At 42.7% G+C, this 27,731-nt stretch overlaps 1 protein-coding gene across 2 annotated transcripts in view; it reads left to right on the top strand.

The window, feature by feature from the left end:
- gtf3c2 (general transcription factor IIIC, polypeptide 2, beta) overlaps window positions 1–27,731 on the top strand; it is a 93,239-nt gene that overhangs the window by 30,716 nt on the left and 34,792 nt on the right. For both annotated transcript variants that reach the window (XM_060914182.1, XM_060914181.1), the window contains exons 9-10: window positions 2,880–2,991; window positions 13,996–14,107. In XM_060914182.1, coding sequence (XP_060770165.1) covers window positions 2,880–2,991; window positions 13,996–14,107 — 224 coding nt within the window. The remainder of the gene's footprint in view (window positions 1–2,879; window positions 2,992–13,995; window positions 14,108–27,731) is intronic.

The following is a 27,731-nucleotide window of genomic DNA, read 5'->3' as shown; positions in this document are numbered from 1 at the left end:
AAACATTGACAAAAACACCAACCTAAAATAATATGCAATGCAAAGATGTTCTTTCACTTTCCTTCTAGCATAATACAGGTTGTCTGAAAAGTCAGCAACCAATGAGGTTATTATTTACAAAATGTTCACCCTTATGCTCTACACATTTTCTCAGTGACTGTATCATGTTTTTGCAGATTTTGTACAACATATTCAGATTTGGGGGCGGCACGGTGGTGTAGTGGTTAGCGCTGTCGCCTCACAGCAAGAAGGTCCGGGTTCGAGCTCCGTGGCCGGCGAGGGCCTTTCTGTGTGGAGTTTGCATGTTCTCCCCGTGTCCGTGTGGGTTTCCTCCGGGTGCTCCGGTTTCCCCCACAGTCCAAAGACATGCAGGTTAGGTTAACTGGTGACTCTAAATTGACCGTAGGTGTGAATGTGAGTGTGAATGGCTGTCTGTGTCTATGTGTCAGCCCTGTGATGACCTGGCGACTTGTCCAGGGTGTACCCCGCCTTTCGCCCATAGTCAGCTGGGATAGGCTCCAGCTTGCCTGCGACCCTGTAGAACAGGATAAAGTGGCTAGAGATAATGAGACGAGATATTCAGATTTGTTCAACACCGTCACATTGGTTTCTGTCTTTTTGAGCATACCGTACATCAACTCAAGAAAATATAAAGACGCCTGCCCAAAAACTATTGTTATTTGTGATTAGATGAGAAAAAAACCTGGAGGTTGTAACCCAAACACTGCCCAACAATAATGAAGGTCACAAACATGATGTACTACATCAAAATATTTGATAAAGATGAGAACGAGGGTTACATGAAGTCTTTCCCCTATCAGGAATTCATACCTACTGATCTACTTATTTAGCTAACTAGCTGTCTGTACATAATGTAATGTTGCCAACTACTACTTTTTAGCCTAGCTAGGTTTCCAAACAATCAAAACAAAGGACTAGACAGTACATTATATCTGTCATGTACTAACCCCAGTTCCAGAAAAGTTGGGATATTTTCCAAAATGCAATAAAAACAAAAATCTGTGGTTTGTTAATTCACAGGAACCTTTATTTAACTGACAAAAGAAAAGATTTTCAATATTTTACTGACCAACTTAATTGTATTTTGTAAATATAAACAAAGTTAGAATTTGATGCCTGTAACACACTGAAAAAAAGGTGGGACAGAGGCATTACCACCACTGTGTCATATCACCTTTCCTTTTAATAACACTTTTTAACCGTATGGGATCTGAGGATACTAACTGTTGCAGTTTTGCAATTGGAAATTTTGTCCATTCTTGCTTGATACAAGACTCGGCAGTCCGTGGTTGCCGTTGTCTGATTCTTCTCTTCATGATGCGCCATACATTCTCAATAGGAGACACATCTGGACCGGCAGCAGGCCAGTCAAGCACACACACTTTATCTACAAAGCCACGCTGTTGTAGCCCATGCAGAATGAGGCCTGGCATTGTCCTGCTGAAATAAGCATGGACTTCCCGGGAAGATATGCTGCCTTGATGAATGTGTCTCTCTAAAGTCCCAATATATGCCCCAATATATCAGTGATAACTTCACATACATGCCGTGGGCACTGATGCACCCCCATACCATCACAGATGCTGGTTTTTGCACCTTTCTTTGCTAACAAACTGGATGGTCCTGTTCACCTTTGGCACGGAGAACTCAACGTCCGGTTTTCCCGAAAACAAGCTGAAATGTGGACTCATCTGATCACAGCACACGTTTCCACTGTCTTTCAGTCCATCTGATATGAGTTCAAGCCCAGAGAAATCGGTGGTGTTTCTGCATAGAATTGATGAATGGTTCCTCCTTGCGTAATACAGTTTCAAGTTATATTTCTGGATGCAGCAGCAATCACTGTCACATGACAATGGTTTTCTGAAGTACTCCCGAGCCCATGTTGCTATATTTGTCACATTAGCTTGATGGTTTCTCAGGCAGTGCCACCTGAGGGCTCGAAGGTCACCAGTGGTTTCCGACCTTGCCCTTTACGTGCTGAGATGTTTCTGAATTCCCTGAATCTTTTTCATAATATTATGTACTGTAGATTTTGAAAGACCTAAAATCTTGCGTTGAGAAATGTTCTTTTTGAATTGACTAACAATTCTCTCACGAATTTTGGCGCAAAGGGGTGAGCCACAACCCATCCTTGCTTGCAAAGAATGAGCCTTTGGTGCTGCTCCTTTTATACCCAATCATGTTACCAATTAACCTGCTTATTGTGGAGTCTTCCAGAATGATGTTACTTGAATATCTCATCTCATCTCATTATCTGTAGCCGCTTTATCCTGTTCTACAGGGTCGCAGGCAAGCTGGAGCCTATCCCAGCTGACTACGGGCGAAAGGCGGGGTACACCCTGGACAAGTCGCCAGGTCATCACAGGGCTGACACATAGAAACAGACAACCATTCAAACTCACATTCACACCTACGGTCAATTTAGAGTCACCAGTTAACCTAACCTGCATGTCTTTGGACTGTGGGGGAGACCGGAGCACCCGGAGGAAACCCACGCGGACACGGGGAGAACATGCAAACTCCGCACAGAAAGGCCCTCGCCGGCCACGGGGCTCGAACCTGGACCTTCTTGCTGTGAGGTGACAGCGCTAACCACTACACCACCGTGCCGCCCCTTAACTTTGTTTATATTTACAAAATATAATTAAGTTGGTCAGAAAAACTATTGAAAATCTTTTTCTTTGTACTTTTGTTAGTTAAATAAAGGTTTGCGTGAATTAACAAATTGCAGATTTTTTGTTTTTAACTGCATTTTGAAAAATATCCCAACTTTTTTCTAGACATGGGGTTATTACAATTTGTCCATCCCTATTATTATTATTATTATTATTATTATTATTATTATTATACTTCAGACCATTGTCATCCCCGCGATTAGCCTATGCCCTGGCAGTGGATGATGGTTGCATCTGGAACATGAAGTGGTGTCCTGCAGGAGCCTGGGAGCTTCCTACAACTGCCAGAAAGGTAAATATACACCTCAGAAAATTCCATTCAAATCCGTATAATTCCGTGGGAGTCCATGAGAGCAAAGTTGTTGTCTGGGTGGGAGGGAGGGAGGCACATGCTCTCTCCCCATCAGCGTTCATGACAATAACCATAATCATGTGCATTATGTATGAAGGAGTAAGTGGATAGCACGTTCCTGTGAGTGTTTTACGCAGCAGTTTGAAAAGAGGCTGTTGGCTGGCTTCATGCGTTTCACAGGAAGCTATCATATGATAGGAGAGAGCTAGCCGGTGGGTCGGAATTCGCCAAATTTGGGAGAAAAAGCTGGTGGGGAGAAATAAGTAAAGTTATTTTTGAAATTTGATTACAACATTTGAAACAAAGCTGACCAATTTTAGCTAGAAAATCAAATCAAATCAAGTTTATTTGTACAGCGCTTTTAACAATAAACATTGTCGCAAAGCAGCTTTACAGAATTTGAACGACTTAAAACATGAGCTAATTTTATCCCTAATCTATCCCCAATGAGCAAGCTTGTGGCGACAGTGGCAAGGAAAAACTCCCTCAGACGACATGAGGAAGAAACCTCGAGAGGAACCAGACTCAAAAGGGAACCCATCCTCATTTGGGCAACAACAGACAGCCTGACTATAATATTAACAGTTTTAACAGGTATAACCCTCAACTGTCCTCATGGGGCCGTCCTTCACAGGAGTGGGGCGATAAAACTCCGACCAGACACAGGGCACCAGGATGGATCAAGCAGGTCCGAGGGGCAGAAGAGGCCAGCATCTCAATCCCAGGATCAACATGTAACTCAGAGGGACAGATGGGGGGGGGGAGAGAGAGAGAAAGAAAACATGTTGTTAGGTATGCCCTAAAAATGACAAGTATTAAATCTGTGTGGTAGGCTCGCAGAGACGAGAGTCTTTACATCAGGCATGACACACAATGGCATGTTAATATGGTAAAAAAATATATCATGACCTGCTCTGGCTGGATGCTTGATTGGGTGATGGGAGCACACTCCTCAGCAATGATGAGATGCAGATGGGACCCTTAGGCCTGGCCAAGACAATTCAGTTACATTTCACCGGGTCTGGGACATGCGACAGAATGTCTGACGGCCGATTCCCTGCAGGCTACGATAGCCAGTCGAGGTCCCCACTGTCTCCACCAAAAGATTTCCTGTTGACTCCATGTAACTCAGAGGGACAGATTTGGAGTGGGGGGGGAGAGAAAGAAAACACAGGTGGTTAGGTATGCCCAATGTCACCTGAATGAGAAAATGTGTCTGTTAGAGAAAAACTCCTCATTAAGAACATAAGATAACCTGGCTATCCCGCGTTAGTTAGCTAGCTAGCTTCCAAATGCAAATTTTGGACAGTCGAAAGCAGGGGTGAAAGTAAGCCGGTCCTGGCCGGTCCGGCGTACCACTAAAAGATTTGGCCGTACCGGAAAGAAAAATATACTGTCTCTGAAAAAAAAAAAAGCACTTTCAGCATAACAACACACCTGCTAACGTCAATTTACCAAAAGCAACACGTTTTCCTCAATATACATTGCATATACCTCGTTCTGACCTGTCTCTGAATTATGTCTGAAGTGAATTCCTTCCGTGTTTCACTTGACAGACAGCGTGCGAGATAGTGCGCGGAGCCCACTGCTTAACCATCTTGCGCCAACGTGCGCAGCTGGTATCCACAGTGTCTTAGTAGACAGACTTTTGTTGTAAAGTCTCCCAAATAAAAACAACATATACAGAAACATACAGTGGGGCAAAAAAGTATTTAGTCAGCCACCAATTGTGCAAGTTCTCCCACTTAAAAAGATGAGAGAGGCCTGTAATTTTCATCATAGGTACACTTCAACTGTGAGACAGAATGGGAGGAAAGAATCCAGGAAATCACATTGTAGGATTTTTAATAAATTAATTGGTAAATTCCTCGGTAAAATAAGTATTTGGTCACCTACAAACAAGCAAGATTTCTGGCTCTCACAGACCTGTAACAACTTCTTTAAGAGGCTCCTCTGTCCTCCACTCGTTACCTGTATTAATGGCACCTGTTTGAACTCGCTATCAGTATAAAAGACACCTGTCCACAACCTCAAACAGTCACACTCCAAACTCCACTATGGCCAAGACCAAAGAGCTGTCGAAGGACACCAGAAACAAAATTGTAGACCTGCACCAGGCTGGGAAGACTGAATCTGCAATAGGTAAGCAGCTTGGTGTGAAGAAATCAACTGTGGGAGCAATTATTAGAAAATGGAAGACATACAAGACCACTGATAATCTCCCTCGAGCTGGGGCTCCACGCAAGATCTCACCCCGTGGGGTCAAAATGATCACAAGAACGGTGAGCAAAAATCCCAGAACCACACGGGGGGACCTAGTGAATGACCTGCAGAGAGCTGGGACCAAAGTAACAAAGGCTACCATCAGTAACACACTACGCCGCCAGGGACTCAAATCCTGCAGTGCCAGACGTGTCCCCCTGCTTAAGCCAGTACATGTATAGGCCCGTCTGAAGTTTGCTAGAGAGCATTTGGATGATCCAGAAGAGGATTGGGAGAATGTCATATGGTCAGATGAAACCAAAATAGAACTTTTTGGTAAAAACTCAACTTGTTGTGTTTGGAGGAGAAAGAATGCTGAGTTGCATCCAAAGAACACCATACCTACTGTGAAGCATGGGGGTGGAAACATCATGCTTTGGGGCTGTTTTTCTGCAAAGGGACCAGGACGACTGATCCGTGTAAAGGAAAGAATGAATGGGGCCATGTATCGTGAGATTTTGAGTGAAAACCTCCTTCCATCAGCAAGGGCATTGAAGATGAAACGTGGCTGGGTCTTTCAGCATGACAATGATCCCAAACATACCTCCCGGGCAACGAAGGAGTGGCTTCGTAAGAAGCATTTCAAGGTCCTGGAGTGGCCTAGCCAGTCTCCAGATCTCAACCCCATAGAAAATCTTTGGAGGGAGTTGAAAGTCCGTGTTGCCCAGCGACAGCCCCAAAACATCACTGCTCTAGAGGAGATCTGCATGGAGGAATGGGCCAAAATACCAGCAACAGTGTGTGAAAACCTTGTGAAGACTTACAGAAAACGTTTGACCTCTGTCATTGCCAACAAAGGGTATATAACAAAGCATTGAGATGAACTTTTGTTATTGACCAAATACTTATTTTCCACCATAATTTGCAAATAAATTCTTTAAAAATCAGACAGTGTGATTTTCTGGATTTTTTTTTCTCATTCTGTCTCTCATAGTTGAAGTGTACCTATGATGAAAATTACAGGCCTCTCTCATCTTTTTAAGTGGGAGAACTTGCACAATTGGTGACCTGACTAAATACTTTTTTGCCCCACTGTATGTTGATGTTTCAGTATTCTATTATGTGTGCAGTGTTTCGCTGGACAAACAACGAGTGAGCTACAGCGCGCGTACGGCCTAACCAGATCTTGTGCTATAACGTGCGCAGCTGGTAATCAAAGTGTTTTAGCAGACAGATGTTAGTTGCAAAGTCTCCCAAATAAAAAGGCATATAAAGAAACATATTAATGTTTCATGATAGGCTGTTTAAAAATTACTTTGATCAGAATTCGTAAATCGAGTGGAAGTTGGGGCAAAGATTCTAGATCACTGTCTGGTTGGAGCGAGCAGAGTAACTAGGCTACCAGTGCATGGCACGCACACTGAGAACACACGCACTTACTGTAGAACGCACACACTTTCTCAAACGTTCCGACACACCCGTGAGAAAATACAAAGAATCCAAAAAACACCAACAGAAAACCATAACAATATATTTGATAAGATAAGGAAGAGAGGACAACTTTTACCTAAAAACTTTCACTTTTCTGTTCTGTTACACTGTTCTGTGTCCAATGTCCAAAATGAAAAGTTAGTTTTCAACTGTTCAGCTAAAAAAATGTTATTAAAACGATTGTGTTGTTGAAATGATGTGTTTGCAATTTATTTATAATCAAAAACTGATACAGGTGGATGAAAGAGTGATAGTGTGATAAGAAAGTACTATACTAGTACTACTGAGTGATAAGAAGTCCTAGTGAATGCTTGATAAGTAGACAGTAATAAATAATTAGGTGTATTTACTTTCACCCCTGGTCGAAAGATGCACTTAGAAGATGCTCTGGACGCTTACAGTTTTGCTACGATGGTTTAGGACTACAACTGTCGTAATAACTTTAGGACTGCAGTTGTCATGAGCAGTTTTGCACTCAAGTCTCCATCAATGAACAGTTGATAACATCAACAAAACAGACTTCATGCTAAAACTATAATGAATTTCCTGGTTACACAATTATACTTTGTGATTATATAGGACACACTTATAGAAGCGAGTTATTTATAATCACACTATCCGTTATCACCCAGATGAGGATGGGTTCCCTTTTGAGTCTGGTTTCTTTTTCATGATGTCTCAGGGAGTTTTTCTTTGCCATCGTTGCCTCAGGCTTGCTCATCAGGGATAAATAAATGTATTGGGGATAAAATTAGTTTGTACAACCCCGATTCCAAAAAAGTTGGGACAAAGTACAAATTGTAAATAAAAACGGAATGCAATGATGTGGAAGTTTCAAATTTCCATATTTTATTCAGAATAGAACATAGATGACATATCAAATGTTTAAACTGAGAAAATGTATCATTTAAAGCAGGGGTGTCCAAACTGATCCATAAAGGGCCGTGTGGCTGCAGGTTTTCATTCCAGCCATGCAGCAGCACACCTGATTTGGCTTATTCAATCAACTGACACACCCCCCCTTTAATCAAGGGTGGGTGTGGCTGCAAGTATTTGACTGTGTGAAGACAGTTCAGTTGATTGAATGAGCCAAGTCAGGTGTGCTGCTGCATGGCTGGAATGAAAACCTGCAGCCACACGGCCCTTTATGGATCAGTTTGGACACCCCTGATTTAAAGAGAAAAATTAGGTGATTTTAAATTTCATGACAACAACACATCTCAAAAAAGTTGGGACAAGGCCATGTTTACCACTGTGAGACATCCCCTTTTCTCTTTACAACAGTCTGTAAACGTCTGGGGACTGAGGAGACAAGTTGCTCAAGTTTAGGGATAGGAATGTTAACCCATTCTTGTCTAATGTAGGATTCTAGTTGCTCAACTGTCTTAGGTCTTTTTTGTCGTATCTTCCGTTTTATGATGCGCCAAATGTTTTCTATGGGTGAAAGATCTGGACTGCAGGCTGGCCAGTTCAGTACCCGGACCCTTCTTCTACGCAGCCATGATGCTGTAATTGTTGCAGTATGTGGTTTGGCATTGTCATGTTGGAAAATGCAAGGTCTTCCCTGAAAGAGACGTCGTCTGGATGGGAGCATATGTTGCTCTAGAACCTGGATATACCTTTCAGCATTGATGGTGTCTTTCCAGATGTGTAAGCTGCCCATGCCACACGCACTAATGCAACCCCATACCATCAGAGATGCAGGCTTCTGAACTGAGCGCTGATAACAACTTGGGTCGTCCTTCTCCTCTTTAGTCCGAATGACACGGCGTCCCTGATTTCCATAAAGAACTTCAAATTTTGATTCGTCTGACCACATAACAGTTTTCCACTTTGCCACAGTCCATTTTAAATGAGCCTTGGCCCAGAGAAGACGTCTGCGCTTCTGGATCATGTTTAGATACAGCTTCTTCTTTGAACTATAGAGTTTTAGCTGGCAACGGCGGATGGCACGGTGAATTGTGTTCACAGATAATGTTCTCTGGAAATATTCCTGAGCCCATTTTGTGATTTCTAATACAGAATCATGCCTGTATGTGATGCAGTGCCGATCACGGGCACCCAGTATGGTTTTCCGGCCTTGACCCTTACACACAGAGATTCTTCCAGATTCTCTGAATCTTTTGATGATGATATGCACTGTAGATGATGATATGTTCAAACTCTTTGCAATTTTACACTGTTGAACTCCTTTCTGATATTGCTCCACTATTTGTCGGCGCAGAATTAGGGGGATTGGTGATCCTCTTCCCATCTTTACTTCTGAGAGCCGCTGCCACTCCAAGATGCTCTTTTTATACCCAGTCATGTTAATGACCTATTGCCAGTTGACCTGATGAGTTGCAATTTGGTCCTCCAGCTGTTCCTTTTTTGTACCTTTAACTTTTCCAGCCTCTTATTGCCCCTGTCCCAACTTTTTTGAGATGTGTTGCTGTCATGAAATTTCAAATGAGCCAATATTTGGCATGAAATTTCAAAATGTCTCACTTTCGACATTTGATATGTTGTCTATGTTCTATTGTGAATACAATATCAGTTTTTGAAATTTGTAAATTATTGCATTCCGTTTGTATGGCTGAAATGAGTTTCCTTCGCAGGGTGGCTGGGCGCTCCCTTAGAGATAGGGTGAGAAGCACAGTCACTCGGGAGGAGCTCGGAGTAGAGCCGCTGCTCCTCCACATCGAGAGGAACCAGCTGAGGTGGCTCGGGCATCTTTTTCGGATGCCTCCTGGACGCCTCCCTGGGGAGGTGTTCCAGGCATGTCCCCCCGGGAGGAGGCCCCGGGGAAGACCCAGGACACGCTGGAGGGACTATGTCTCTCGGCTGGCCTGGGAACGCCTCGGTGTTCTTCCCGAGGAGCTGGCCGAGGTGTCTGGGGAAAGGGAAGTTTGGGCTTCCATGCTTAGACTGCTGCCTCCGCGACCCGGTCCTGGATAAGCGGAAGAAGACGAGACGAGACGCGACGTTTGTATTTACAATTTGTACTTTGTCCCAACTTTTTTGGAATCAGGGTTGTACGTTTCACGTCTTTATTTTTCTGTAAAGCTGCTTTGGGACAATGTTTGCCATTAAAAGCACTATACAAAAACTGACTTTACTAGGTGAAATATGTGGGTTTGTTAAAACAATATACAGCGCCCTCCACAATTATTGGCACCCCTCGTTAAGATATGTTCTTGGGCTTCTAATAAATTCATTTTTTTAAAAATAATTTCCGACAACAATGCAAAAAAAAAGAAAAATCTAACCTTTAATTCAAGTATATTTATTCAGTGGGAAAAAAATCCCACATTAAGAAATAATTCTTTTACATGAAATCATGTGTGCCACAATTATTGGTACCCCTGATGTTAATACTTTGTACAACTCCCTTTTGCCAACAAGACAGCACTTAATATTCTCCTATAACATTTCACAAGATGGGAGAATACAGAGAGAGGGCTCTTCGACCATTCCTCTTTGCACAATCTCTAATCATCCAGAGTCCTGGTTCCTCTCCTATGCACTCTCCTCTTCAGCTCACCCCACAGGTTTTCAATTGGGTTGAGGTCTGGGGACTGAGATGGCCATGGGAGGAGCTTGAGTTTGTGTCTGGTGAATCATTTTTGTGTAGATTTGGCCACATGTTTAGGGTCATTATCTTGCTGAAAGACCCAGTGATGACCCGTCTTCAGCTTTCGGGCAGAGGCCACCAGATTTTGATTTAAAATGTCCTGGTATTTCAAAGAGTTCATGATGCCATGCACCCTAATAAAGTTCCCGGGGCCTTTGGAAGAGAAACAGGCCCACAGCATCACCGATCCTCCCCCATACTTCACAGTGGGCATGAGGTGCTTTTCCGCATACTCATCTTTTGTGTTACGCCAGACCCACTTAGAGTGTTTGTTGCCAAAAAGCTCTATCTTGGTCTCATCTGACCAAAGCACACGGTCCCAGTTGAAGTCCCAGTACCGCTTAGCGAACTCCAGATATTTACGTTTATGCTTGTAAGTGAGAAAAGGCTTTTTCCGTGCATGCCTCCTAAACAGCTTGTTGGCATGTAGATAGCGCCTGATGGTTGTTATGGAGACTTTGTGACCCCAAGATGCTACTCTTTGATGCAATTCTCTAACAGTGAGCTTTGGAGAACTTTTTACTTCTCTTACCATCCTCCTCACTGTGCGTGGTGGCAAGATAAACTTGCATCCTCATCCAGGCTTGTTTGCCACTGTTCCAGTTGTTTTAAACTTCTTGATGATTCCTCTGACTGTAGATATGGGCAGGTGTAGGCGAGCGGCTATTTTCTTGTAGCCATTCCCTGACTTATGAAGGTCGACACACATCTGCCTTACTTGAATGGTGTGTTCTCTTGTCTTTCCCATGTTGAAGAGTGGATAAGAGAAATAGGCCTCTGTGTCACATCATATTTATACCCCAGGGAAACAGGATGTGATGAATTACTAATTAAAGGTTCCTAGATACTCTGATCAACTTTATAAACTACAGTAGAAATGACAGAAATGCTTCAATTACATTTATTTTCTAGGAATTGTTATGGGTGCCAATAATTGTGGAACAGGTGATTTTATGAAAAATAATTATTTCTTAGTCAGGGATTTTTTTTTATTCACTTGAGTTAAAGGTTACATTCTTCTACAGTTTTCAGTGTGAGATTATGCTTCTGCAATAAAATTTGAATTTATTTTAAGGCTTTTAACACATTTTAACCACGTGCCAATAATTGTCGAGGGCGCTGTAAATTAGAATAAATAATGTTGACTAATTTAAAAAGCTAAGCCTGTTAATATATACCACTCAATATTTCCACACTAAACCAGTAACCTCTAGAATTTACAATAAAGTCTTCGTACCCATCTCCTGAGCTTGTTGCATCTAAAAACAGTTCAGAAACATGTTGGATGTTGGTTTTTAGCCTGATTCAGTGATTAATCCCAGTGTAGAAACCTACAAATATGTTAAACAGAACATTTTGTGAGGAAAAAAGCAAGCGCAATGGGAGATAAGGATGTTCTTTGGTGGGTTTCCCAAAAGCCTCTCAACACTAAGAACATCTAAGAACTAGGAGAGAGAGTGTTCATTGTGCTGCTTGCTCTACCATTTAACGATGATCTTTGTGCTGCGATGCTTTTGGGAAACTCGGCCCTTGGTAGTTATAAGCATGTCTGAGTTCTCCTTCAGTCTGTTTCTTAAAGGTGCCCTTCCACCAAAACCGTTTAATACTGGCTCTTTTTGAAATACCATAGTTCACTCCGAGTTGCATATGCATGCTGCATGTGAAAATGCAATTCTACCCCCATTCCCTGTATTAGCTTATGAAAGAAAATAGTCGGAAAAACGAGCGGATCAGAAAAAGCCATACGAAGTTAAGTCACTTCGAAAATTAGTATTCATGGCCTCGCCCACCTTGACTTGCAACTGCCCACAGGAAGAAAGCGCGAGGAGAGAGACGTAATTCGCCCCGAAGCGCGGAGCGGTGCTCCACATCAGTTTCGTTTCTAACGGCGGCTCCAGCCCGACTTTGCACGCTCATAACTCGGGCAGGGGAGGTCCCAGCCTCCCCAGACTTGGCAACCAGCGACCTCTGTCCCCTCCCGAAGGAACCAGCCCTGCCAGGGCGGGCTAGCTCCGCATCATGGGACGTAATTCGCCCCAAGGCGCGGTGCTCCGCATCAGGTTCGTTTCTAACGGTGGCTCCAGCCCAACTTTGCATGCTCGTAACTCGGGCAGGGGAGGACCCAGCCTCCCCAGACTTGGCAGCCAGCAGCCTCTGCCCTCTCCCGAATGAAAGAGTGCTCCCTGGGCGGGCTAGCTCCGCACCTCGGGACGTAATTCACTTAACCCTAACCCTAGGTCCCAGCCTCCCCAGACTTGGCAGCCAGCGACCCCTGCCCTCTCCCGAACGAACCAGAGCTCCCAGGGCCCGTCAGCTCCCAGCCAGGGGACGTTATTCCCCCCACACCCCCTGAGGCGAGCTCCGCTCCGTGCCTCATGCCTTGATGAGAGCCGCTGCCACAGAGAGTATTCAATTAAATAAATAAATAAATAAATAAATGAGCGTATGAATGAATGAACGAATGAATGACTCCCTCCCAGTCACACGCGCACACACAAGCATTCTGGTTGGGGAGAGAGCTCCCTTCCTCTGCTGTCCCTCTCCTCTTATCGGGCAAGGTCACTGGGGAAGACACACAAACACACGTTAATTCTCATCAGGTGCAGTGATTCTGCCACTTACCTTCCCTGACTCCGCCCTCCATTCACAGACCGCCGCTCGGCCACGCCCCCGCTGCCACATCTGCATTGTTATTGGTCAAAACATCGATGTCGAGACCATAATAGCCAATCGAAACAGTTTTTACAAAGACACCCACATCTGCTTGTTCTGACCCACTGGAGGTATCGTCACAGTGCTGTTAGCCAATCCGAGATAACATGTTTACATGTCATGAATATTAATGAGTAAGAGCTGAAATCCTGTCGTTCTCCCGTCACCCACTCCTCCACCAAACTAGAACAGCCTGAAACAGGAGAACCACAGCATTTTTTTCACCAAAACCACCTCACAGGGCATTCATTCATACTAGAGACCACCGCACAATTAATGAAAAAACGATGCAATGAGACCTTTAATGATGTATATTACTGAAACGTGTATATTTAAAAACCTTCTATCCGTCAGTAAACGGTTCTGTTAGTCCTTCCTAGGAACATCCTGTTCTACTTTCAGAGCTGGTTGTTGGTGTTAATCAATAGAATACACACGTCATCGTCTTCTTCCCATAGCCAGCATGACTTTTAAGTGTCAGGCTTTTTTTTTTTTGTAGACCAAGTGCCGTCTTGCTGTCGTGCCGAGGTATAGAATAGCTTTAGACATTTATTTAAGTCTTCCTTGGACATTTCAGTTACGTAATTTTCAAACTTCTTTGGCCTTTTGAACCAGTCTAAAAAAATTCAGTAAATTTTAATGCCTAAAGATGAAGAAGGTAAACAAAAAGTCGAAATGACAGGAGCAATTTGTGAAAAATGCTACAGAGTTTTTATTTCGTCCTCGGTTGGTTCAGCAATACGCGCCGCCATTTTGTTTTTCTCTACTCATGGTATATGAGCTGATATCCTAGTAGTAGAGTAGCCAATCAGAGCACACGATATGCAGTGAATGTGGATAGAATAATGCAAAATATCGCATACTGGTCTTCATTCCAGGATTCATGAGAGAAATAAACCTGGATTCTACCCACTATTTTCCTCCAGGCCCCACACGTGCCTCGACTGGGACTGCTAGCTGCAGCGTTTTCAAATGGAAACATTGGAGTTTACAGTCTGCCACACCCAGAGCATCTAAAAGCCCAAAATCAACCTACAGGTGAGTGAGTATGCGCGTAATAATACTGTGGATAATTCTATGTGCATATGTGTACTTTATGCATGGAATATCCAGTAGCTCAAGCGTAAATGTCTTGCATAACAGAAGAGGGCAGCAAATCTGAGCAGATATGTCCTGTATAAGTTCTGCTCACTGGGCCAGAGGCTGTTCTCAGTCACATTTAAGAGATATTTAAGTCATTTTCAAAAAGAAATTAAGTAATGTTTGTCCTTGACCTAAAATCATTACATGTTTTAATATGATCTGATTAACTCTGCTTGATTATGGAGTAGCAATAACACCACTGATGTACCAATCTGCTGTTTTTTAGGGTGGCCCAAGTATTAAAGATAGACTGCCTTTCAGATTTTTCAAGTTTAGGTCATAAAAAGAATTTTCCCCGACACCCAATTATTTTTGTTTAGTGGATCAAAAGCTACTGAATTCGAATCACAGACTTCCAATTTTATTAGTTTGTTTTAATAGAACAGTTAATGAATTTCGGGCCACATGGCCCTAAATTCTCCACTACTTTTTCCTGCTTCACCATGACGCAGTACAAGATACTACGTCATGCATCACGTGGTGGGCTTTCCCTGTTTGCGCAAGGCATTGTGGGATATAAATTTGAAACAGGAGAGAAAAATGGAGGACACGAGTGTGCAAATGAAACGTGAAAGACCGACTACAGTAACGGAAAGCGAGAAGAAAAGACGTTATGTTATATACGAAGGAAAGGAAACGCAGGACCAAACTAATAAATACCGTATCGGAGGTCAGCGAGCACCTCGGTGTGATCAGCTGTTTGTTTAGCGACAGAATGATGGAACTGTCAGTGCACGGTCAAGGTAAACCTGTGCATGTGCACACGGACTTCCTCGGTCTGCTTGACTGCGCAAAGCAAGCAATTTCATGCACATTATTTGCTCGGGAATCACCTCAAATGAAATAACTTCCCAGCCACGGAATGGCATGTTTTTTTTTTGTTTTTTTTTTCCTTTAAAAATATTACAGAAATAAACATAAATCACAATGACCAAATTTCAAAGGGAACTAAATTTCACCGATTTTATGAAATCGAAAGGCTGTCTAGCTTTAATGACTGAAAGTATGATTACGTGACGTTCTTGTCGTCCTGTCAGGTTTGTACAGAGTGTTACAAGAATAAAAGTTTCATACAATGAATTCAGTAATTATCCGGGCACTTTTGTTTTTGTTATTTAATATACTTCGAGTGCATATATTCATGATAAATTTACACACCAACGTCTTCTGACTTTACACTAATAAATATGACCAAACCAATACACGATATTCATAAACATAAATAAAAATATGATATTTAAAAAACTAAATTATTGCCAAAGAGCTCTATTTTTGTTTTGTCTGACTGGCTATGTTATTCTAAAAGAGTTCTGATTTGTCTAAATGCTTTTCGATGCACCTCTCTGTGCTTCTTTTGAAGCAGAGGATGACTGCAGTGCACTTCATTGCTTATTGTTCTCTTTGGAAGCTTTACCTTTTGTGGCTTCTTGTGGGTGTCACGAGATGCAGATCGGCTGTGCCACGAACGCTCCTGGTAATTTAGAGATGACTGGTGTTTGTGAAAATAACCATGGCCTGAAGGTTAGAGAAGCAGCCTTGGACCCAAAAGGTTGCTGGTTTGATTCCTGAGACCAACATGGAAAATATGAGGGGAGTTGAGTGAATGAATAGCACTTTTCCTTCCCTCTGTATCATGGCTAAAGTGCTCTTGAGCAAGGCACCTAACCCCCAACTGCTCCTTGGGTGCTGTAGCATAGCGGCCCACTGCTCTGGGTATGTGTGTGTGCTCATTGCTCACTTGCATGTGTTTGCTGCTTCAGATGGATTAAATGCAGAGGATGAATTTCACTGTGCTTGAGTGTACATGTGATAAATAACGGCTGCTTCTTCTAAATGTGCAAAGCTAATCTGCGCTTTGTTTTTTAAAGTGAAAATGTTTAGTTTGGTTTGTGGCTTACACAAAAACATTTACACACAGCTTTACTTTAAAGATGATGTATGACAGCATATTAGGGTCATTGTAGGTTTAAAAAAAAAGGGGAAATGGAAATGGGCATAATATTCTGAGAAAAAAACTCAGAATTTTCAAGCTCAAAGTCATACGTTTATGAGAAACAAATTCATGGTAGCCGCGGGGTCTTAAAAGTCTTTAAAAAGTCTTAAATTTAATATTCCAAAATTAAGGCCTTAAAAAGTCTTAAATTGCTTTGCCCAAGTCTTAATTTTTTAAACAAAGGTCTTAAATTTACTCATACTATTCTACAATGTGAAAACATGGGTTTTGCGTAACATCAGTGAATTTCTTGGAGTATGTGCAAAGAAAGAAACAATATTGATACATTATCGCGCTGGCGCAATCGTCGGAGTCCGTGGTGGAGAGGAGACTCCACGAATCACAGCATGGGTAAGTGTCGTTTTAATCAGCAGTGGCTTTCAGATGAAAGATATCGTGATTGGGTGAGGGAGGTTCTTGAAGCGACGTTGAAGGGCCTCGAGTTAGGCCCTAAGTTTGGCTTTTTGACTGGTGAGTGCACACCTTTGGCATTAATGTGTTGGTATGCCTATTGCATTTTTGTGTACCTTTAAGGACATGACTTGGACCCTACGTTGTGCTCCTTTCTTCCAAGTTTAGACTTGTTTTTTTGTCTTGAATGTGAAGATTCGACAAGCAATGCACATAATGACTTAAGTATATAACTTTTATAATAAAAGTATTTTTACTTGAAACATTTGTCATTATTGGGAATTTGATCTGGTGTTCTACGACCGCATAATGGGTGCGATGTAGGTCTTAATTCTCATTTAAGTGGTCTTAAAAAGGTCTTAAAAAAGTCTTAAATTTATGGTGGTCAAACCTGGGGAAACCCTGAAATTGGATATTCTTCGAGATTATAAAGTCATGCATTTGCAAGACTAAAATGCAGAAATTCAAGATTAAAAAGTCACAAACTTGCAAGACAAATGCTTGGAAAAATACTGTTTTTATTTTTTTTCCAAGGAACCACATCACTTCACTTTGCAAGGTTGGATCAACGTCATCACACACCAGAAGCCACGGCTGAGTCGAGAGTTATAGGAAATATCGTCTTTCCTCCTCGAGCACGCAGTATAAAAGAATAAAGAGCAATGAGATTTTTAACTACATTTCTCAGAATGCAGTGCAGCCGGGAAGCTGAACAAGCGTGATTTTTTTTTTTTCTTGTAAATTTGTGACTTTATAATCCTGGAATTTCTGAGGTTTTTCTCACAAATTTATGACTTTATAATCTTGGAGAATATTGTCTGTGAATGTTCTCAGACATCCAGGTCATCATAAACCGTAGGCGCTAAAGAAGGCAACTGGACTTGCTTGAAATTCTTAAAGTTGTTTCACCTCTCATCCAAAAGGCTTCTTCAGTTCTGTCTGACTCGTGGGGAGTTCCAGGTATTTATCTTCTAGTGGACTAAAAGCAACCCTAAGGAGAGTTGTTGAGGTCACATGGGTTGTTGAGTCATCCTGTAGGTGTTGGGGTCACTGGAGGCTGGGTGTAAATGGTGTTAGCAGCCTCAAGGGCCATTAGGGTGATCTGTGGGTCGTTGACTGTCTCTGCCATCATGTGAGTCATTGAAGTCAGCTGAGTCTTGGTGTGGATATGTATTCAGTTTTCTGGGAAGTGTGCCAAGGACTGCATTGTGGGTGGCTGATAAGTGGCGTCTCAGACCACGTCCTCTGTTCAGTGATGGTCAGTGCAGTCCTTGGCACACTCCCCAGAAAACTGAATACACATCCACACCAAGACTCAGCTGACTTCAATGACTCACATGATGGTAGAGAGAGAGAGCCAACGACACACAGATGACCCTAACAACCTTCTAGGCTGCGAACACCATTCACACCCGGCCTCCAGTGACCCTAACACTTACAGGATGACTGAGAGGGTCAATAACCCATGTGACCTCAATGACTCTCTTTAGCTTTGCTTTTGGTCCACTAGAGGATCTGGAACTCCCCACTAGTCAGACAGAACTGAAGAAGCCTTTCAGATGAGAGGTGAAACGTCTTCAAGGATTTCAAGCAAGTCCAGTTGCCTTCTTTAGTACCTACGGTTTACTATGACCTTGATGACTGAGATCCTTCACAGACATGTTGCTAAAGGTCTGACTAGTGGGGAGTTCCAGGTATTTATCCTCTAGTGAACCAAAAGCAAACCTAAGGAGAGTCGTTGAGGTCACGTGGGTCATTGACCCTTTCAGTCATCCTGTAGGTTGTTAGGGTCACTGGAGGCCGGGTGTGAACTGTGTTAGCAGCCTAGAGTTAGGGTGAGTCCTTGAAGTCAGCTCAGTCTTGGCGTGGATGTGTATTCAGTTTTCTGGGGAAGTGTCCCAAGGACTGCATTGTAGGTGGCTGATAAGTGGTGTCTCAGACCACCTCCTCTGTTCAGTGATGGTCGTTCCAGGTTGACAAAAATGGCTTATTTTACTCCTCTTTCAAACCACCGGTCTTCTCTGGCTAGAATGCATACATTGCAGTCCTGAAGCAAGTGTTCTTTGTTATTGAGATGAAGATAGACTGCAGAGTCTTGAAGAATATTTGAGTTTTTTCTTCTAAATGTACGACTTAACCTCAGGATTTCTGAGTTGATTTTTTGTCAGACTATGACCCCTGCCTCAGTTCTGTGTTGTGTTTTTTTTAACCTGCGGTGACCCTAATATTCCATCGTAAGTATACAGTGTTCCAGCTGCTTTATTTGGCCAGAACATGCACCCTTCCCTCAAATACCAGCACCATGCCCAAATTTATATGCACCTTCCTCAAAATTTTCCAGAACTTTCCAAACACCTGGCACAGACGTTCCGCCACAGAAAGAAAGTGTGCCCTAGCGAGTGTTGCTGACTTGCAATAAAAGTAACACATGTTGACCAATCGCAACACACTATTAGCGTGGGGTCATAGACATGCTCCATCAACCATTTTGTCTGATTACAATAACAAGTCAGTGCAGCAAGGTACATTTGAAAAGCAATGATGCCTACAAGGGCATGAAAGAAAAAAAGAACTGGGGCTCACAGAACCGAGCATCTCTGTTTGGCAAAACATAAATAGGTATTTATCCAGGTATTTATCCTCTAGTGAACCAAAAGCAAACCTAAGGAGAGTCGTTGAGGTCACGTGGGTCATTGACCCTTTCAGTCATCCTGTAGGTTGTTAGGGTCACTGGAGGCCGGGTGTGAACTGTGTTAGCAGCCTAGAGTTAGGGTGAGTCCTTGAAGTCAGCTCAGTCTTGGTGTGGATGTGTATTCAGTTTTCTGGGGAAGTGTCCCATGGACTGCATTGTAGGTGGCTGATAAGTGGCGTCTCAGACCACCTCCTCTGTTCAGTGATGGTCGTTCCAGGTTGACAAAAATGGCTTCTTTTACTCCTCTTTCAAACCACCGGTCTTCTCTGGCTAGAATGCATACATTGCAGTCCTGAAGCAAGTGTTCTTTGTTATTGAGATGAAGATAGACTGCAGAGTCTTGAAGAATATTTGAGTTTTTTCTTCTAAATGTACGACTTAACCTCAGGATTTCTGAGTTGATTTTTTATCAGACTATGACCCCTGCCTCAGTTCTGTGTTGTGTTTTTTTAACCTGCGGTGACCCTAATATTCCATCGTAAGTATACAGTGTTCCAGCTGCTTTATTTGGCCAGAACATGCACCCTTCCCTCAAATACCAGCACCATGCCCAAATTTATATGCACCTTCCTCAAAATTTTCCAGAACTTTCCAAACACCTGGCACAGATGTTCCACCACAGAAAGAAAGTGTGCCCTAGCGAGTGTTGCTGACTTGCAATAAAAGTAACACATGTTGACCAATCGCAACACACTATTAGCGTGGGGTCATAGACATGCTCCATCAACCATTTTGTCTGATTACAATAACAAGTCAGTGCAGCAAGGTACATTTGAAAAGCAGTGATGCCTACAAGGGCATGAAAGAAAAAAAGAACTGGGGCTCACAGAACCGAGCATCTCTGTTTGGCAAAACATAAATAGATCTAGAAGTTATAGATTAAACAATTTTTTTTCTTTTTAAATATTTTTTGGGCTTTTTTCCACCTTTATTGGATAGGACAGTGTAGAGACAGGACATGAGTGGGAGATGGGGAGGGATTAGGAAATGACCTCAGGTCCCCGGATTTATGGTATGGCGCCTTAGCCACCTGAGCCATGACGCCCCCAGATTAAACAAATTTAAGTAAAAGTCAGGACCAGTACATCTGGACTCTAGATATAGATCTATATTAAAAAAAATCTATTCACTAACATTAACGTTAGTATTAACATAGACTAGATCTAATGTAACATTAATATCCCAGACTAATATTAATTATTGATTAACGCTATGAGTATTACTCAGGCTTGTAGTACTCGAGTCTGACTCGTGCCCTAATTTTAAGGACTCATGACTCAACTTGGACTTGAGCACTGGTGACTCAAACTCGTGCATTAACTGCATTTGGACTCGTAATTTGGAGACGAGGACTCAGATTTTTTCTTTTTGTAATATGCCATAATAATTTGGCATAATATATTTATGTCCACATTAATTTTGTACTAATTTTGTGCAAGAGTGTCACACCTAAGCACCTTGGCACGTGCATCAGATAGACTCTCGCTTGCACGCCGTAAACGACTCGCACCTGCACAGGATTAAGGCGCAATCAGTGCGCCTATCTAAAAACTGTGAAAACACACTTGAGTTGCATTGCTGATGCATTACCGAGCCTTATTTCCTTGTTTGGTTTCCTGATCTGGCTGGCACAGTGGTGTAGTGGTTAGCACTGTTGCCTCACAGCAAGAAGGTCCTGGGTTCGAGCCCAGTGGCCAGCAAGGGCCTTTCTGTGTGGAGTTTGTATGTTGTCCGTGTGGGTTTCCTCTGGGTGCTCTGGTTTCCCCCACAGTCCAAAGACATGCAGGTTAGGTTAACTGGTGACTCTAAATTGACTGTAGGTGTGAATGGTTGTTTGTCTCTATGTGTCAGCCTGGCGACTTGTTCAGGGTGTACCCCACCTCTTACCCATAGTCAGCTGGGATAGGCTCCAGCTTGCCTACAACCCTGTAGAACAGGATAAGTGGCTACAGATAATGATGGATGGATGGGTTTCTTGATTCCTGTTTCTCGTCTTTGATTCTGTCGAGTCTGTTTGTGCCTCACTTGACCTATTGCCCATTTCACTGTTTTACGATTTTGCCTGCCGTTCTGGATTGTTTACCTGGCTTCACTAGTATTAATAAACACACCTTCTGCACTTACATCCATCTCCCAACCATCTCTGACAAAATACTTCGCACTCTCTGATAACGAGAATGAACATTTACTTGTTCAGGAACAAACTAATGTTAATGGCGCTAAAACAGCCACCGTCAAATGGTGCGGTTGGAGTCTTGTTCTTGGACTCGACTCGGCCTCGACTCGAAATTTTTGACTCGGACTTGAACACTGGGGACTTGAGACTGGACTCGGACTCGAGGTTTAGTGACTCGACTACAACACCTGTATTACTATTATTAGTAGTATTAACTAACGTTAGACTGCCATGTTAATGGGTGATAGACAGATGTAAGTGCTGAAAGAGTTTACTGAAAAGCATTCTGGCAAACAGTGCCAAAACATGAGACAAAGGCAGAGTCAAAAATCAGGCAATGGTCATGCAAGGCACAGATCATAGATTAGGCAGTGTGTGGTCAGGAAAACAGAAAACAAAGTCGAAAACCAGAGTAGCAAACCAGCAGTCAAGGCTTGGTAATGTCAGACAGAAGGTACAGAGTTTATACTTCACAAAGTCTGTGTGTTGAGAGAGAGTCCTTATACAGTGGTGCTTGAAAGTTTGTGAACCCTTTAGAATTTTCTATATTTCTGCATATATATGACCTAAAACATCAGCTTTTCACACAAGTCCTAAAGGTAGATAAAGAGAACCCAGTTAAACATCCATCCATCATCTGTAGCCACTTATCCTGTCCTACAGGGTCACAGGCAAGCTGGGGCCTATCCCAGCTAACTATGGGCAAGAGGCAGGGTACACCTTGGACAAGTTGCCAGGCTGACACAAAGACACAGACAACCATTCACACTCCCGATCAATTTAGAGCCACCAATTAGCCTAACCTGCATGCCTTTGGGGGAAACTGGAGGAAACCCACGCAGACAACATACAAACTCCACACAGAAAGGGCTTCGTCAGCCACTGGGCTCGAACCCAGGACCTTCTTGTTGTGAGACAACAAGAGTGCTAACCACTACACCACCGTGCCGCCCTCCCAGTTAAAACAAATGAGGCAAAAATATTATACTTGGTAATTTATTTATTGAGGAAAATGATCTAATATTACATATCTGTGAGTGGCAAAAGTATGTGAACCTCTAGGATTAGCAGTTAATTTGAAGGTGAAATTAGAATCAGGTGTTTTCAATAAATTAAAACATCAATTAAGGGCAGCATGGTGGTGTAAGTGGTTAGCACAGTTGCCTCACAGCAACAAGGTTCTGGGTTCGAGCCCAGGGGCCAGTCTGTGTGGAGCATGTTCTCCCCATGTCTGCATGGGTTTCCTCTGGGTGCTCCAGTTTCCCCCACAGCCCAAAGACATGCGGTTAGGTTAATATGGGACAGCCTTGGGCTGATGTGCCCTTGAGCAGGGCACCTAACTCCCAACTGCTCCCTGGGCGCTGTTAGCATGGCTGCCCACTTCACTGGGTATGTATGTATGTGTGCTCATTGCTCGTGTTTGTGTGCATGTGTGTGTTCACTGCTTCAGATGGATTAAATGCAGAGAGGAATTTCACAGGTGTGTTATGAATAAAGTTGTGCTTCAATGGGATGACAATCAGGTGTGAGTGGGCACCCTGTTTTATTTAAAGAACAGGGATCTATCAAAGTCTGATCTTCACAACACATGTTTGTGGAAGTGTATCATGGCACGAACAAAGGAGATTTCTGAGGACCTCAGAAAAAGTGTTGTTGATGCTCATCAGGCTGGAAAAGGTTACAAAACCATCTCTAAAGAGTTTGGACTCCACCAATCCAGTCAGACAGATTGTGTACAAATGGAGGAAATTCAAGACCATTGTTACCCTCCCCAGGAGTGGTCGACCAACAAAGATCACTCCAAGAGCAAGGCGTGTAATAGTCGACGAGGTCACAAAGGACCCCAGGGTAACTTCTAAGCAACTGAAGGCCTCTCTCACGTTGGCTAATGTTCATGAGAACACTGAACAACAATGGTATGCACGGCAGGGTTGCAAGGAGAAAGCCACTGCTTTCCAAAAAGAACATTGCTGCTTGTTTGCAGTTTGCTAAAGATCACGTGGACAAGCCAGAAAGCTTTTGGAAAAATGCTTTGTGGATGGATGAGACCAAAATAGAACTTTTTGTTTTAAATGAGAAGCGTTATGTTTGGAGAAAGGAAAACACTGCATTCCAGCATAAGAACCTTATCCCATTTGTGAAACATGGTGGTGGTAGTATCATGGTTTGGGCCTGTTTTGCTGCATCTGGGCCAGGACGACTTGCCATCATTGATGGAACAATGAATTCTGAATTATACCAGCAAATTGTCAGGATATCTGTCCATGAACTGAATCTCAAGAGAAGGTGGGTCATGCAGCAAGACAACGACCCTAAGCACACAAGTCGTTCTACCAAAGAATGGTTAAAGAAGAATAAAGTTAATGTTTTGGAATGGCCAAGTCAAAGTCCTGACCTTAATCCAATCGAAATGCTGTGGAAGGACCTGAAGCGAGCAGTTCATGTGAGGAAACCCACCAACATCCCAGAGTTGAAGCTGTTCTGTACGGAGGAATGGGCTAAAATTGATCAACAGTTACCGGAAACATTTAGTTGCAGTTATTGCTGCACAAGGGGGTCACACCAGATACTGAAAGCAAAGGTTCACATACTTTTGCCACTCACAGATATGTAATATTGGATCATTTTCCTCAATAAATAAATGACCAAGTATAATATTTTTGTCTCATTTGTTTAACTGGGTTCTCTTTATCTACTTTTAGGACTTCGTGTGAAGAGCTGATGATGTTTTAGGTCATATTTATGCAGAAATATGGAAAATTCTAAAGGGTTCACAAACTTTCAAGCACCACTGTAGCATGAATAATAGTTATATGGACATCTTGGTTTGACTGGTATTGGCTGTGTGTAGGATCTTATGTTTAATTTTAATGCATATTGTTCCAAGGGACTGTTGTTGTTGCAGGCACTATAGTAATAGGGGGAGAGCAGGGAGACTTGGGACAAGTTTTCAGCTTTTGTAGATTGGTGTGAAATTCTTTGCAGGTAGCGTCACATTCAAATTGCATGAGCGAGTATTTACTATACCCTCTTACCACAACATTAGTTTCTCAGCTCGTCACATATACTGGCCTTCAGGCTTCACTTTTTCTGTCATTATGTTTTACTGGGAGACATGGGACATAGTGGGGAGACTTGGGACAAAAATAAAATACCTAGCTTAATCCTACAAGTTTAATTTTTATTTATTATCAAAGCTTGTAACATATGAACTGTATGAACACACAATGCTGGTACAACGATCGAAAAATGTCAGTTTACCCAAAACCTGATTCGACAAACCAGTTCCATTCTCAAGAAGGAATGAAATAAGTTTAATCCTCATGCAGGTACACTTCGACATTTTTAACAATTTTTTTTTTATCTTTGTAAACCACAAAGAAAAAAAAGCTATAATATGATGAACTGTCCCAACTCTCCCCATCTGGCCATTTTGAAAAAAAAAAAATCCTTAAACATTTTCCCCCAGAATTTAAGTTTAATAAATAATACTATATATGGTGGGCGGCACGGTGGTGTAGTGGTTAGCGCTGTCGCCTCACAGCAAGAAGGTCCTGGGTTCGAGCCCCGGGGCCGGCGGGGGCTTTTCTGTGTGGAGTTTGCATGTTCTCCCCGTGTCCGCGTGGGTTTCCTCCGGGTGCTCCGGTTTCCCCCACAGTCCAAAGACATGCAGGTTAGGTTAACTGGTGACTCTAAATTGACCGTAGGTGTGAATGGTTGTCTGTGTCTATGTGTCAGCCCTGTGATGACCTGGCGACTTGTCCAGGGTGTACCCCGCCTTTCGCCCATAGTCAGCTGGGATAGGCTCCAGCTTGCCTGCGACCCTGTAGAACAGGATAAAGCGGCTAGAGATAATGAGATGAGGTAATTGTTCGTTACACAATGTCCACAAAATTTCATTTTTAATTATGCTTATCATTAAAATCATTAGCGGTTATGTTTTTTTTTTTTAAAGACAATCCCTGCTTTAATGTACTAATGCACACTTTAATATGAACTTGTTCTTGATTCTAAGATTCCTGTTCTTGGCTGGCAGGAGTGGAACCCAGTGTGGTCTTCTGCTGTTGCATGCTGAGATGCTTTTCTGCTCACCACGGTTGTAAAGAGTTGCTATGAGTTACTATATATAAATTTCCTGGCAGCTCAAACCAATCTGGCCATTTTCCTCTTATCAACAAGGTGTTTGTTTCCACCCACAGAACTCTCACTCACTCACTCACTCACTCAGTGTTTTTTTGTTTTTGGCGCCATTCTGTGTAAACTCTAGAGACTTGTGTGTGAAGACCCCAGGAGATCAGCAGTTTCTGAAACACTCAAACCAGTCCATCTGGCTCAAACCAACACCCACAGTGCCACAGTGAAAGAAAGTCACACTTTGAGATGACAATGTTTCCCATTCTGATGTTTGAAGTGAACATTAACTGAAGCTCTTGATTTGTATCTGCATGATTTGATGCATCGTGCTGCCGGCAAGGGATCGGCTGATTAGAGAATATCATAAAACAGCAGGTGGATGGATGTTCTTAATAAAGTGGCTGGTGAGTGTAAATAGTTTATCTGCATACTTAGTCGATGCAAACCCTTGTTTATTTCCTCTTCTGTTCTCATTGCTTCTACTGGACTCACTGTCACGTTTGCACCTCAAGCTATTCTGCACCAGAAAGAACATTTGTCCCAGCTGGCATGGAAACCTTAATGAGCTTCGTCCTTTTTTTTTTCCCCCAGAGTCATCAGCTGCTTTGTTTTTCATCCCTTCTCTTTTTCCCCTAGTGTTTTAATATTAAAAAAAGCCCTAATGCTTGTTTAATGGTCATGCAGTTCCTTTTCTCTTTTCCTTCAGGAGCTGATTGAATATTGAATGAAACACACATTATTAGCTTCATCCTATAAGATCCCCGTCCGTGACGGTAGATCAGTCAGATGAAGTCATGCAAGTGTTGCAGTGTCCATGATGCTGGCTGCTTGCTAAAGAACAGACGCTTGATGTATTTTATCTTGTAAGAGAAAGATCTGCCTTTATCTACGCTCAAAGGTCTCCTTCTTCCTCATGATGATGGCTGGTGTCAGAAATCGCGTCTCAACGTCTCCCAACCCCGAGTCTATGATGAACGCCAAAGCTGTTTTCTCATCGATTGACATTCTTTCTTTCCTTTTCTCTCTTTCACTCTCACCAGCTTGGTTTAGTGACCCAACCAATCAGTTCCCTCTAAACCCCATCACACAACCCCCCATCATGAGGCACGGTACCTCTCTCGCAATGCAGGCTTGACACATGAGTGCCTCTACATCCCATTGTACAACATTATGGTGTGTGTGTGTGTGTGTGTGTGTGTGTGTGCGTGCATATATTAGATATATTAGATGTAGTAAAAAGAAAAACGCCTCTTGTATGTACTATGACTAAACTGAAAAAAGGGCCAGAAAGTGCAGTACTGTCATGAATGAGCTGGATTGTGTTCGCTACGGTGCTGATAAATTGGCTAAATCTCTCTTTTTTTTTTTTGTACAGAACTGATGTATCTTTTTGTGAATGTTTTAGAAAAGGACTGCAGTGAAATCTCACATACACACATCTTCAGTGTGTGTAGGCTTGCTTTTTTTTTTTTTAGGAGTGCCTCTGTGTTCTGTAAGAATGATACAAATGGGAAGCCGGCTCCTCATCTCTCTCTCTCTCTCTCTCTCTCTCTCTCTCTCGGTGCAGATTATTTACAGATTGTTTCCTGTCAGACAAGGATCTGTAATGGAACTGACAAAAAAGATGCATTACTAGGTAGTTGCTGGTGTTTGAAGCAATGAATTTTAGCCTCGTAGTTGACAGTCACCCCCCCGGGGCTGGCAGTCAAAAAGGGCCTCAGTTTGACACACTGCTTGCGTGTGAGATGAAAGGTGACGTGTTTTATCAACCTGATCAGCCCATCAATTGGGTTTATGACCCTTACGTCCTTTTCATCACACACGCACCCTCATTTTCTCCCTCATCCATTCTCCATTATTAATAAGTGTTTCATTAGTTTTATGTATGTTATAGATTCTATACTGTACCATATCTATTTTTTATTTACCATATCTATTTTCTATTTGCCATATCTATACTGTACCATATCATCTCATTATCTGTAGCCGCTTTATCCTGTTCTACAGGGTTGCAGGCAAGCTGGATCCTATCCCAGCTGACTACGGGTGAAAGGCGGGGTACACCCTGGACAAGTCGCCAGGTCATCACAGGGCTGACACATAGACACAGACA

This window comes from Neoarius graeffei, chromosome 2, assembly GCF_027579695.1.
Source record: "Neoarius graeffei isolate fNeoGra1 chromosome 2, fNeoGra1.pri, whole genome shotgun sequence".
Classification (NCBI taxonomy): Eukaryota; Metazoa; Chordata; class Actinopteri; order Siluriformes; family Ariidae; genus Neoarius; species Neoarius graeffei.
This window is presented reverse-complemented; position numbering and strand designations above follow the sequence as displayed.